Below are 13,814 nucleotides of genomic sequence, written 5' to 3'. Positions count from 1 at the left end.
CCCAGCGAGGGGAGCCTCAGGGGAATCCCAGCAGCACAAGAACGGGCACTTTGGCTGGCATCATAAGTCCGGAGGCGGGGATTCCCAGAAGTGTAAGGCAAAAGGGGTGAGTTTTGGGCTTGCACACATTATTCGCTTTTCCATTGATTCCTATGGGAAACATTGTTTCATCTTACAAACCTTGTCCCAGAACCAATTAAGTTTGTAAGACAAGGTATCACTGTATATCGGGATATGTTTTTGCCCCCTTTTTATCAGCACCATAAGTTTCATGTAAAGAAAGTACTGAAAACGATTTTGGGTAAACCATTAGATATGGAGGACATAATTAACAATACTTTGTTATCCAAAACATATAATTCACATAATACACAGGGAGAATTTTTATAACAAATTTTAATAAACTTCAAAAACAAATATTCTGGTTGTGCATTCTACAAAATTCTGGTACATCCTTCCTTAGACAATTTCACTTTTTCAGATAATTCCGGAAAAGCTGAAAAACAATGATCATAAGTTCTTTATGATGGGATAATAACTGAAACTCTATGCAGTATGATAGTTAATTTTGTGGATATGGGCAAGAAGGATATTTAGCTTCCAGTTATAAAGTGTTGCCATATCCACAAATTAACCATCATGGTTATAGGATGGAAGGTAATCAGGTAAAATTAGAGGAAGAAACTTAACAGAACATGAACTTGGGGATCTAATGTAATATGCCTAACCCAGAAAAAATTCTTAAATTTTCATTACCTGAACATCTTCACTATGAAAATGTTTGAACAATGGGTCAATAGGTTCAGAAATACTTCTCTTTTTCTTTATTGTCTCAAGTATTGGCAAAATTTTCTTCCAATAATAAACACTTCGTCCAATGTATTCTCTCTGATCATAGAAAGAATTGAGGCTGCAGCCCTATGGAGTAACACAGCATAATTATTCTTTATTAGTCACAATTGTTGTTACCTAGCTCATATTTTTCATAAACTTCATAATTGTGTCTACATTGCAGAAATATACGTGAATTTTGTTCTTTCCAGTGATCATGTATACATCACACTAAATATTTGTTGGAATCAATTATTAGATAAATTATACTAAAACACAGTATCTATTAACTTCTAATCTGGATTTACTCTATCAGATCTAAACATATGTGCAATTAAATGCATGGATTGTACAAATTTAAATAATAACTTTACATTTGCTGTATAATCAGTAGCCTACTTACTGTTTTAAGGAGACTTTTTGCCCAGTACACTATGAGAGATGGTTGAAGACCATGTTTTCCTAAGGCCCTGATGATATTCAATTCATGTTGAACCAGAAGTCTTACTTTTGCTGCTGATCCAGGTCTGAATAATAATAATAATAATAATAATAATAATAATAATAATAATAATAATAATAATAATTTATTATTAGATTTGTATGCCGCCCCTCTCCAAGGACTCGGAGCGGCTCACAACAAACAATACATGTTTGTTATGTATACAAATCCAATATTAAAAACAATTTTAAAAACCCTTATAAAAAACAATCATACAGCCCGAACAAACGATACATAAACCGGAACAGCAAAGGATATATCAATTTCCCCATGCCTGGCGACATAGGTGGTTTTCAGGAGTTTAGGGAAAGCAAGGAGGGTGGGGGCAGTCCTAATCTCCGGGGGGAGTTGATTCCAGAGGGCCGGGGCCGCCACTGAGAAAGCTCTTCCCCTGGGTCCCGCCAGACGACATTGTTTTGTCAACGGGACCTGGAGAAGGCCGACTATGTGGGACCTAGTCAGTCGATGGGATTCATGCGGCAGAAGGCGGTCCCAAAAAATAATATTGAACCAGAATATTCCAACTGCGTAATATTCAAATTGTTTCCTTTCTTTTGGATTAACAAGCCAATTTATTTTAAATATAAATGAGAAATTAAAAAATAAATCTAATCGCCTAAATATATAAAAGGCAGGGTTCTCAACCAAACCATTTATGATGGCAGACCAATAGCAATAGTACTCAGTTTTATATACCACTTCATAGTACAACACTCGAAGCGATTACAAGTGTTAGCATATTGCTCCCAACAATCTCGGTCTTCCTTTTGACTGATCTTGCAAGGACAGATGGCTGAGTCAACCATGAGCCAGTCAAGGCCGAGTTCTTGACAGTGGGTAGAGTTAGCCTACAATACTTCAGTTTAACTACTGTGCAATACAAATCTAATACCGGTATAAATTTTCTGATGAAATTAAGGACTCATTTGAATTGACCAATCTGAAAATGGTGAAGAAACAAAATGAAATGTTGGCGTCTATGGCATTTCGTAAGAAAATTTACAAGCCAGGCTACTTACACTGCTTGCTTATGAATGAGTTTACAAACTGCATCCCACCAGGCTCTTTGTCTTTCAGTACAAAGTTGCTTGCATATTGGCAGTGGCAAAAATCGAGGCTGATGTGCATTGTACTTAGTATTAAACTTCTCTTGTAATTGCAAATTACTGGTAAATATTACCCCAAGCAGAAACACCTGTTGATAAAATACACATTTTAAATTGTATTAAAAATACAGTAAATGCTTATGATATTTCAGTAAATACAACGTAGAAACATTTGCTTACTTCAAGATCCAGCATACAGATGGATTCAGGAGCATTGGTTTCCAGTCTTGATGTCTCCTGGGGCAAATGGAAAAGCTGCTTTAGCCATTTACGAATGGCTGGCATAGCTGAGGCAGAATTCCACTGCAGACCAAGCCATGTGATGTGCTGGAGACTACCATCATGTGCTTTAATGGCACCTGTAAAAGAAAAATGGACTTCTGAAGAACACAATCCCACAACTTAAGCACAAAGGGATGAAACTAGAGTTGTTGATTTTTCATTTAAAAATACTTTCAATTCCTGTTTAACTGTACCTTACATATGTAGTATACAATAGTGGCCAAAATTGTGGAAAACCTTTGGGGAAAGTGTTAGATATTTTAAAAGTTTGATGGTTAATAATATATATATATATTTAGTAGTACCACAAAATTATATATCCTTTGTCCAAGTAACATGGGTTTTAGTCCACTTTAGTCCTTTCAGCCTTTGAAAGATAAAAATGGCTTTTTTCATGGAATTCTAGATTTTTGCCCAAATTCCTGCAGTCTATGCCAAACAGTCCTTGCACTCAGCTTCACATTACATTGCACCATTTCATCTTGTATACACCCAGATCATTTTCTTCTGTCATGTAGGCACAGTGTCTTAATTCTTCTACCATTACTTGCTTCACATTTTCCCTCCTTTTTCTACCAGTGTGGTTTTTGTAGTGACTGAGTGTTCTTATACCTCTTCAAAAACTTAGAATTGCCACCTTTGGTTAAGTTTCCGCCAATCTTCTTCTAATTTCTTTATAACTGTGGCCTTGTTCCACTTAATAATACCATTTTGCATTGCTTTCTGGGCAACCACTCAACCTTTTGCATCATTATTTTAATTTTATGATGTTTTATAAGCTTACTAAAAGAACACAGAAAAACTCAACCAACATGATAGCGATAACATAACGCAATGACAAATGTCCTCTGTTTCAATGCATGACATCAATAACTGAATCCTATTGATCTGATTGGTTCATTGCCAAAACAAGATGACATCTGATTGGATCTCTAAACACTCATGCTCACTGGCTACAATCAGATGAAGGAAAGCTACCTGATATTAACCTAAGCAAGTTGTGCTTCCTTTGGCTTTATTTTTTCATAGGGATAATCGAACTAACATTGTTACATTACATTCTTGATTAAATTGTTTTCACTGATATATAAATTTTTGGTACTACTAAAAAAAGTGTTATTAACCAACAAACCTCAAAAATACACTTTTCCCAAAAGGTTTTCACATTTTATTTATTTATTTATTAGATTTGGCCACTATTGTACAGTAAAAATTAAGAAATTCAAATAAAATATCTTACCAATATCATATCTAGCTAGTTCTGCACATTCTGGAGCCTGTACACCAACATTTTTTATATCGTCTGTGCCAAGAAATGAGTTCTCCTTAGAGTAAGCATCCCCAAAGAGAGCATAAAATAAAGCAGAGAGTCCACTCTCATTTGCAAATGACTCAACGACTTCTGTTAAAAAATCCTGTTTGCCATAGCTTAGGTTTAAAAGCATATAACCTGAAAAATAAAGACAGTAATTAATTACAAGAATTGATTCTATTACACCAAAAACTAATTACAACTCTGTAACTTGAAATCAGAGACCTTAGTTTTAAATTTAAAATACACTTAACACTAATAAGGAATATAAAGTCTACAAATATCTCAAATAGAAATGTGATCTATTCTCACTGACGAAATAGACTATTCTTAAGGTAGTTTTTAATCACTTTCTAATGAAATCATTTAATATTTTAAAATTGTGGCTGTTGCTTAAAATTTCTTCATCTTTCAACAATTGCATATTTTGCCTGATGATGCACAGATTAATTCAACAAAACTGCTATTTTAATTTATATTACCAGACTGGCTCTGTCGGTCACAGGCTAACATTTCCAACTTTTCTTGTTCAGCATGATCTACTTTTATTAGTTTTGACTTTGGTCTTGGAACCTGTTAGAAGAATTATAGACAAATATAGGGAATTCTTTTTGCAGGAAAATGTATGAAAAATATATTGTTCAGATATCCAGAAGTCATAAAATATTATTATATTACAGGCTGAAAACATCACTCATTTGGATTTTATGCTACAATCAAGAGGTTACTGTATACAGAATTATCTCAATCTCATAACAAAACCCATCACTTAGCACACCAAGGATTGCTTGAAGGCACTGACATAATATCTAAAAAATAAATGAAGAGAGCCTAAGGAAAGTTTCGGACATAGGGAGAAGTACAAGAAATATAAACCAAGACAAATCTCCCACCCCAAATAGACTCAAGAAGAAATTCACATAGATACAAGAGGAGAATTACATTCTTTTATCTCTCATTCCATTATTCTCCCCATAGCATCCCCATTTAGGTTGAATCCTTCCACAACCAGGAATTCCTTTGCAATAGTGGTGAATATCTGTAGCTTTAGTGTAGGTAAGAGGGGAAATTCATTCTCTGAGCTTTCTTTAATTCCTACTCTTATTAATACTTTTCAAACTGTTGCCTTTCTATTTCTGTGGAAGAGAATAATGGGCAAAGAAATGGGAATGCCAAAATTCTAAAGTTCTTGAAAGATGCCTTTACATGTGCCATTTTATACATAGGCAATACATATCAATGTACCAACTTGGAAAATAAAATGTATGCAAAAAGAAGAACTGATCTAAGCTTTGTCCTCAACATTTCCATAATATACTCCACACAAACCTGAACAGAGGAACCTTGAGAACAATTTACCTGAAAAGCGTGAAGATAACACAAAGCTGCCAGTTCAGAAACAGCTCTCCATTGCATCTCACTCTGCTGGGCCATTTTCAGCAGCAGAGTTCCAGCATGCATATAGAAATGTCCTCTCATTTCCAGGAAAGTGATAGAAAGTTCATCACTTCCATCTGCATGTGATTTTACCAAATGAAGTGTATGATCAAAGCTACAATAAAAAAGTAACAAGTAAAAATAGGATTTGACCCCATTGCAAAAAATAAGTTGGTTCAACATAGCAAATAGGTGGAGAAGGATCTTTCTCACACATACACATATATATGCACACAAAGAAACATGACAAATCAATTGATAAAATATCAGACTGGACAAAGGGTCATTACCGAAGAGGCAGCATAGCAAAACAATGCTTCTGGAACAAGGGGAAAAGGGACAGAATTTGAAGAGTTCCATGTGATACCCAAAATGAAGTACCTTTTAAGTGTTGATCTACTTTCTTCTACATCTCTAGCAGAGAGTTTCATTACTAGCAGATTACAGTACGCCAGTAAAAGATCCCTTTGGATCTTTTTCCAACTAATTTTATCTGACTCAGAGTCCTCTACAGATTCCAGATATTCCTATAGGAAATAATTCAAAGAAAGAAACAATATTGTAATATTTATTTAAGCATTAGTTTTTCACTACATTTCATTATGCAAGGAATGATCTTAGTTCACCCTGAACCAATTCAATATTTACATTGAGTAATTAGCTATATAGATTGTAGAAATTATTTTTTAAAGGGACAGCAAAAGCTGACTTTTGGAACACAAGCTGTGCCTCATTACTCCATTTAAACGCCTAAGAAACAAAATTAAGGTCTGGGAAGTGTGTTCTTCTCAACGAACACATCTAAACAAGGAATGCTGTGCATTCCAGATGATTCTTCATATCCACCTCACTACCTTAAAGTCAACCACAATATAGATCATGGAAACAAATTCCACCTTAGATAGGATAAATAAAATATACTAAATCCCAAGCACTGCAAGCAGGGAAAAAAAAGGCTGCTAGACCCATTCCACAGATACTTTATAAATCCATTGATATTCAGCTCTTCAGAACTGTTTTTTCTATGCTTTTGCTTCAGGCTATAGAAATGCAACATTTCTGGCTATAAATTCAACTTTTACATAATGTTCAAGGGTAGGCAGACAATGCATATTTTTCCAGATGTTTTATATTTCAGGTCCATAAATCTTCTGTCACTGGCCACTGTTTAGAATAATTTACAGCTTTAAGTTTAAAATATGTTTAACCTACCAGCCCATTTCTGAGCTGAAACAACTTCAACATCTGGGAGTAACCATAAGATATTATTACCACAATATTATTATTATTATTATTATTATTATTATTATTATTATTATTATTATTATTTATTGGATTTGTATGCCGCCCCTCTCCGTAGACTTGGGGCGGCTAACAACAATAGTACAAAACATCATGTAAATCCAATACTAAAACTAATACTAAAACAATTAAAAAACCCTTATTTGTAAAAAAAACCAAACATACATACAAACAAACAAACATACCATTCATAAATTGTAAAGGCCTAGGGGGAAAGAAATCTCAGTTCCTCCATGCCTGACGGCAGAGGTGGGTTTTAAGGAGTTTATGAAAGGCGAGGAGGATGGGGGCAATTCTAATCTCTGGGGGGAGTTGGTTCCAGAGGGCCGGGGCTGCCACAGAGAAGGCTCTTCCCCTGGGGCCCGCCAAACGACATTGTTTTGTTGACGGGACCCGGAGAAGGTCCACTCTGTGGGACCTAACCGGTCGTTGGGATATAATAACAATAACAACAACTATGTAAAACTAAGACTATTTTTATTTGTTTTTTTCAAGCAAAAGCAAAAATGCATGCTATATTTTCTATCGAATATTTTTTCAATATCTGTAAGAACACAAGTAAACAAACCTTAAATGTTTGAACAACACAGGAACACCATTCCAAATTTGACCGTAAGGATATTTTCTTCTCTGCTTCCTGGCAATGTGCCACAGCATCACCAAGCCTGTTATTTGATAGGTATAATTTTACTAATCTGATATTAACATACACATCATCTGGTCTAATGTACAACTCTGTTTGAATCAAGTCAAAAAGTTGGTTCCATCCATTTTCGCTTCTACAATCCAAGAGGCTTTCCTGTACCAAAGATAAAAAAGATTTAAAAAGCATGACCATTTGAAAAATAAATAGTATCATTTTTGAGTTTTTTCTATAAAATTAGATAAAACATGTACTGTATTTTTTCAGAGTATAAGACACACCTTAGTTTAGGAAAATAGGGGAAAATAATCTCTCTCCCAGGTATTCATCTGGCTAGTCCTTAGTCTGGTCAGGTTCAGCACATTAGTTTTCTGGTTGCTCTCTCTTCAGAGAGAGAAACCATGAGAAAAGCAGGCAAAGGGAAGATCGCTTTGCTAGCAAAGCATGGAAGAGCTTCACACGTTAGCACATTAGGTCTCAAAAAAATGCAGAAGATGATAGCTAGTAGAGCACAGAAGATCATTTCATTCACTGGCATCTGCTTCTAAAGCCCAGAAGCCCAGCTGATTGTCGGAGAGAGCAGCAGTGAAAAAGGCAGGCAAAAGGAAGATTGCTTAGCTAGCAAAGCACAAAAGATCAAGATGGCTTCACTTGTTAGCCTCTCATTAGGACTGAATAAAAGCTTAGATGAAGCCACATTCCGAGTATAAGATATACCCAAATTTTATGGGGGGGGTACATCTTATACTCGAAAAAATACAGTAGTTTTTAATATTGATTACAATATAAAAATGATCAAGAAATCCATTGCTGTTTGAAGATGTAATGTTATTGCTGGGTAGCACTAGATTTGCTTTTCAAAAATCTCCAGATTATGCAGCAATTTTGATAAACTATTAGGTTATTGCCAGATATAATTTTGCTTATAACATCTAGAACTTCTGACCAAAACTTGTGTTTATCACATCCACTCTACACACAGTTATTTGTTGCCTGCTGCAATCTTGCAGCTATCACGAATATAATCATGAATTATGAAAGTAACATACAATCTCTTGCCACCCAAAATACTGAGAATGCTTGGAAATTGTATAATGATGTCATGTTACAGTCACATGTAATAATAACATGTCATGTTATAGCCTCAAAAAAATTACCTTTAACCGGAAAATTGAAGGACTTCCAGGAAACAGTTTGGCTGCTCTCTCAACCCAATATTTTGCTCTTCCATCAGTAATATTATTGTTACATAACAGTTCTGCAATCTTCAATACAAGATCCTTCTGTGTTGGATTCAATTCCACTGAACGCTAAATCCCCAATTAAAATGATGAAATATGTGTTCAATTAGGTTTTGAAATATATATCAAGATACTGAAGACACATTATGGGAATATATGTAATTATATTATAAAAGTAGAAAATAAGACTATTGGGCAATAATTCTTCCTGTTCAGCTTTTACATAATAAATAGAGTTTTGCAAAATAATTCCAAACAGTGGTATGCTCTTTTCCAAGATAAGAGTCATGTGTATCTACAAATAAAATATCAGGAGCTGCCTTTAGAAAGAGTAAACTAATTAGGAAAAAACCCTAACTTAATGTAATTAAAATTAATTCTGACACCTGCACTAAACACTTGGGCAATCTATATACCACTCAGGAGTCACAAGATACAAATTTTCTAGGCTTGAGAAATACTGTATGCTTAACAAATTTTAAATGAAATAAATATTAAACCCTTCAAAGCTTTATTTAGGCATTGTAAAGGAATACTTAATAATTCTGTTATCATTCAATTCAAAATATACTTTATTATCTAAACATACTTTTGCTACCAACAGCAATGTTGAAAAAACACCAACTCATAATTGCTTACTTTATAACAGCCCACTGCTTTTTCAATATTATTTTCAGCTTCATACAGTTGTCCCAAGAATTTGTGTGCTTTGGGATCTCTTTCTTGGACACCGAGATATATAGATGTATACCTTGAGAAAAACATAGCACGTTAACATTGTGGCAACTGATGACTAAATCAGATCAGTCAGGACAAATTATACCATTATTTTTGTAATCTCTCTTTAAATTAGAACTAGAAGCACTGAATTTTATAAAAGTCCAGTTATCCATGATCACAGTACTTGATATTAAGCAACATATATCATTAATTTTACATACAGTAAAATGACAGCACCTTGATAGGGCTACTACAGCAGATCATTCACCATAAAATAAATTGAAAAATTGGGAGCCCTTTTTAATTAAATTTAAAATCTTAAAAATACAAAGCCTTAATTTAACATACTGATGGGAGTAAGGGATGTTTGTTAAAAGATGGATGTGCATTAACCAAGTGGCTTTTTTAATACACCAAACACATTCAGATTAAAAACTAAAATTCAAGTGGCAGCCAAAGGATCAGCATGATAGAAGATGGGCGGCAAATACAATTAATAATAAAATGAAAAAATAAACGATACACAGGCATTTAAGACACAATCAACTGGCATGTTAATAACATATTACGCCCATAAAAACATGTGAAAGATGAGCATCAAATCTAAGAAACTCTGGAACCAGAATGACCACTACTTAGTCTTGGTGACCAGAAACCAGAAATCCTTCAGAAGTAGTGAACCAATCAGTGGTATAGAGAACATTAAGCATTAGACAGTTTCATGATGCAATACTCTCAAGACCCGGATTTTTTCTGTTAAATATGAAGCTTCTTGAATCTCAAGTTTGCTTATGTGTTAAAGCAACTATTTTGAAAAAGATTAATTACCTTTTAGCAAGTTCATACTCCTTTGCTTCATAATATAGCTTAGCAAAAAATAATCCTTTCATGGATTTCTAAGAAGAAACAAGCAGTGTTTATTAAAATATTGTTTTTGATGTAGAAAATAAAACATTCAGAATTCTATGCACGTACTCCTATTATATGTATTGTAGACATACGCATTCTACGATAAGTAATTTAAGTTCACTTCTAAGAGGACCGCATACCGATATTTGAAATAAATTACAAACACATTTAGATTAAAAGTTAATTTCTGTTCATTACTATGACTTTTTAATGTCTTTACATTTATCATATTTTCCTATATAAAGTTTATACTTTATTAATCTTATTTAGAAGCAATCATCTATGTAAAAATGTGATCAGTCTGGCTTTCTGCTTTTTAAATGTAAAAAATCATATGAAAAGCTGTTTGTGGCATGTCCATAAGCCCATTTAAAAACATAAACTGTAAATATACCTATTCACCTCACTTAAGAAAACAATTTCTTAATGTGTAAGCTTTATCAAACTCTTACAGCTTCTATCTCACTGAAAGTAAATAGATAACATTCAAGCACTAAACAATCTAAACAAATATTCCAGATTACAGACAGGCATTAACAAAGAGTTTTCTGCACTCTTTTGCTGACATAAAATTGATTGGATTTTTACATGCTACACCCATAAATCCATGTGAAAGATGGGGATCTGCAGAGTTGGTAGCCCTGAATTACAAATTTCTTGTTTATACCACTACAGTGGAACCCCGACATAAGAGCTGCTCTACTTAAGAGCAACTCGAGATAAGAGCTGGGAGGGGAGAGATATTTTTGTTCTACTTACAAGCCCAAATTCGAGATACAAGCGCCAAGGAGCTGTCTCCTGAAGCCAAACGCTAACTTCCGCGTTCGGCTTCAGGAGACAGCTGCGAAGCGGCGCGCGTGTTTTAAAAGGTTGCAGCCGGCCTGGGGGGCTCGGGGGGGTGCTTGCAGCTTTCTTTCTTGCTCTTTTTCTTTCTCTCTTTTACCTTCCCTTCCTCTATTTCTTATTTTCTTTCTCCTTCCCACCTTCTTCCCTCCCTCCCTCCCTTCACTCATTCCTCTCTTACTCTCCCCTTTCATAAGTTTCCTTGCTTCCTTCCTCTGTTCCTGTCCCTTCCCCCTTTCTTTCTTTCTTTCTTTCTTGCTCTTTTTCTTTCTCTCTTTTACCTTCCCTTCCTCTATTTCTTCTTTTCTTTCTCCTTCCCACCTTCTTCCCTCCCTCCCTTCACTCATTCCTCTCTTACTCTCCCCTTTCATAAGTTTCCTTGCTTCCTTCCTCTGTTCCTGTCCCTTCCCTCTTTCCTTCCTTCCTTCCCACCCTCCGTCCATTCATTCACCCATTCCTCTCTTGATCGCTTAAAGCCGGTCCCTGGTGCAAAAAGGGTTGGGGACCTCTGTCCTACAGGATTGGGTGGCAGAGAAGTTGAACATATGTAAATTTAAAAGTTTAAGAAAGTTTACAAGTTAAGTGAAAGAAACTTCATTATTCATTTATATGTACATGTACATTTCTTCATTAAAAACATGTCTTTCTGCATAATTTAGACTAACTTTGTGAGTTTTTTGAGGGCTGGAACCAATTAAAATTATTTACATTAATTCCTATGGGGAAAAGTCGTTCGAGATAAGAGCTGCTCGACTTAAGAGCCCAGGTCCGGAACGAATTAAACTCGTATCTCGAGGTACCACTGTATAGGCATCATATATTTTGATTTTACATCAGAGGTTATTCATTTATTCCAAATTTTATTTTCTGTTAATTTTAAAAAACTAAATTCCTCCAACCATTTAGGCCTAACAGATGGTTAGAATTTTCAGATATGGTTATGAACAACCTCACAAAAGGGCTGTAGAGATTGCTGAACCAAATGCCCATTATCCAAATACAAATTTATGAGGGAGTTTCAAGCTGCTACTCTCTACTTTAGTATTTTTCCTTGGGAAGCCATAGGTAGAGGTAAAGGAAGTCAGGAAACAGACAACACAAGCAATATTAGAACTCTTATTTTACTGATAAAAAAACTCAGAAGCCTGTCATTTTCTCCTTCTCTCCCTCTTATCTCAGAAAGTCAAGTTTCCTTCTCTCTTCTTCCTGTTTATTCAAATAAGTTCCTCTTTTCCTAATGACTGTCACATACTGTAATTTCAAGGAAAGCATTAAGTCGCAGCCACCTACCATACTATTGTCTAATAATTACACAGCAATATTTTACACTTAAATATGAACTTATGCTTTGAAGCACATTACCCCATTTTAAAAACGGCCAGACACACTAAGAAGTAGGTAGACTAGACCAGTGTTTCCCAACCTTGGCAACTTGAAGATATTTGGACTTTAACTCCCAGAATTCCCCAGCCAGCATTCGTTGGCTGGGGAATTCTGGAAGCTGAAGTCCAAAAATCTTCAAGTTGCCAAGGTTGGGAAAAACTGGGCTAGACAATTTGATCAACCCAAAGAGGTGAATGACGCATTGCCTACCTAGAATTTATTTGCAAACATTTTTTAAATGACAACCTTTTTGGGGGTGGGATGTACTAGGGATTTGAACTGCCAAACCTTTCCGATTGACAAGCTCAGCGCGTCTTTAGCCATAGCAGCTGGCGTTTCTGTTTTCTATGCGACAGCTTTTCATCCCAGATACGGAGCTCAAAGCCCGGCCATATATCAAGCCGCTGTCGGGCTCCTCTCCCCAGCGACAAAGCCCTCAAAGCCGCAGCACCGTGGACGCCACCGCCCCCTTCCCGGTCTTGCAACCGTACCGCCCTCCCGCGCACGTGCGGCGGCGCCTTCGTTAATTGGACGGCTCAAAAAAAAAAAAAGGCCGCCTTTCAACGTCTAAGGAACGACGGTTGTGTGAGGGAGGGGGGGGGGGTCCCGGAAAGCCTCCGCTCCCACCTAACCGCCTTCACTCACCTCCTTCGGAGAAGGGGCCGAGGCCTGCAAGGAGGAAACGTAGCGGTCGACCTCCGCCCTGTTGCGCCTTATCATGGTGGCCGCCCGGCAAGAGCCCGGGGGCCCTAACGGCCCTTCTCGGCAGGCGAAGCCGAGAGAAAAGAGCTCAACCGAGTCGGAAGCTCCACTGAGAAGCAATCACCTCACCCAGAACGGTGACGCCGCCAAGACCCGCGAGCTCGCGCAGAACTAAATACCGTTGCTGCGTCAGCAAGGCCGCGACGGAACGAAGCGGGAAACGAAACCGGAAGTGACCCATAAAATGGGCGTCGCATTTCATAAAGTTTTTTTTTTTTAAAGGAGGGTTTCTCCGTTTTCGTATGGGCGGGGAATTCTGGGAGTTGAAGTCCGTAAAAGTTCGAAAGATTGAGGCTGACAATTGGTGCTGGGCGGGTGGAGACCGACGCTTCCGGGTTTGAGGAAGTGAAATTAGGATTAGCGATTTGGAAACGATGGGCCAAATCCAGCAAAGTGGGAGAAGGCTATTTCGGAAGATAAGGCAGCAAGGAAAATATGCTGTGGCCTGTGGGGTTTTAATTTTATTTTATTTTTTGCTTAAACCTTCAGAGGATAATCAGAACTGCAGAAAAAACAATTGCTGCCAACCTGCCTTCCATTG

The 13,814-nt window shown here is 36.5% G+C and overlaps 1 protein-coding gene across 1 annotated transcript in view; it reads right to left on the bottom strand.

Moving 5' to 3' along the window:
- The window catches only part of RGPD4 (RANBP2 like and GRIP domain containing 4), a 40,017-nt gene extending 26,616 nt beyond the window's left edge, over positions 1 to 13,401 (bottom strand). The window contains exons 1-13 of the mRNA XM_070751086.1: positions 13,157 to 13,401; positions 10,205 to 10,272; positions 9,296 to 9,407; positions 8,573 to 8,725; positions 7,341 to 7,571; positions 5,852 to 5,997; positions 5,393 to 5,585; positions 4,516 to 4,606; positions 3,962 to 4,171; positions 2,620 to 2,798; positions 2,353 to 2,528; positions 1,235 to 1,358; positions 757 to 918 (exon numbers count right to left, since the gene is read on the bottom strand). Of these exons, the coding sequence (XP_070607187.1) occupies positions 757 to 918; positions 1,235 to 1,358; positions 2,353 to 2,528; positions 2,620 to 2,798; positions 3,962 to 4,171; positions 4,516 to 4,606; positions 5,393 to 5,585; positions 5,852 to 5,997; positions 7,341 to 7,571; positions 8,573 to 8,725; positions 9,296 to 9,407; positions 10,205 to 10,272; positions 13,157 to 13,231 (1,920 nt within the window). The 5' untranslated portion in view covers positions 13,232 to 13,401. The remainder of the gene's footprint in view (positions 1 to 756; positions 919 to 1,234; positions 1,359 to 2,352; positions 2,529 to 2,619; positions 2,799 to 3,961; positions 4,172 to 4,515; positions 4,607 to 5,392; positions 5,586 to 5,851; positions 5,998 to 7,340; positions 7,572 to 8,572; positions 8,726 to 9,295; positions 9,408 to 10,204; positions 10,273 to 13,156) is intronic.
- Between the last annotated feature and the right edge of the window lie 413 nt (positions 13,402 to 13,814).

Source organism: Erythrolamprus reginae, chromosome 4 (assembly GCF_031021105.1).
Source record: "Erythrolamprus reginae isolate rEryReg1 chromosome 4, rEryReg1.hap1, whole genome shotgun sequence".
In the NCBI taxonomy this organism is placed as follows: Eukaryota; Metazoa; Chordata; class Lepidosauria; order Squamata; family Dipsadidae; genus Erythrolamprus; species Erythrolamprus reginae.
Note: the sequence above shows the minus strand (reverse complement) of the source record. Positions and strands in the feature narration are given on the sequence as shown.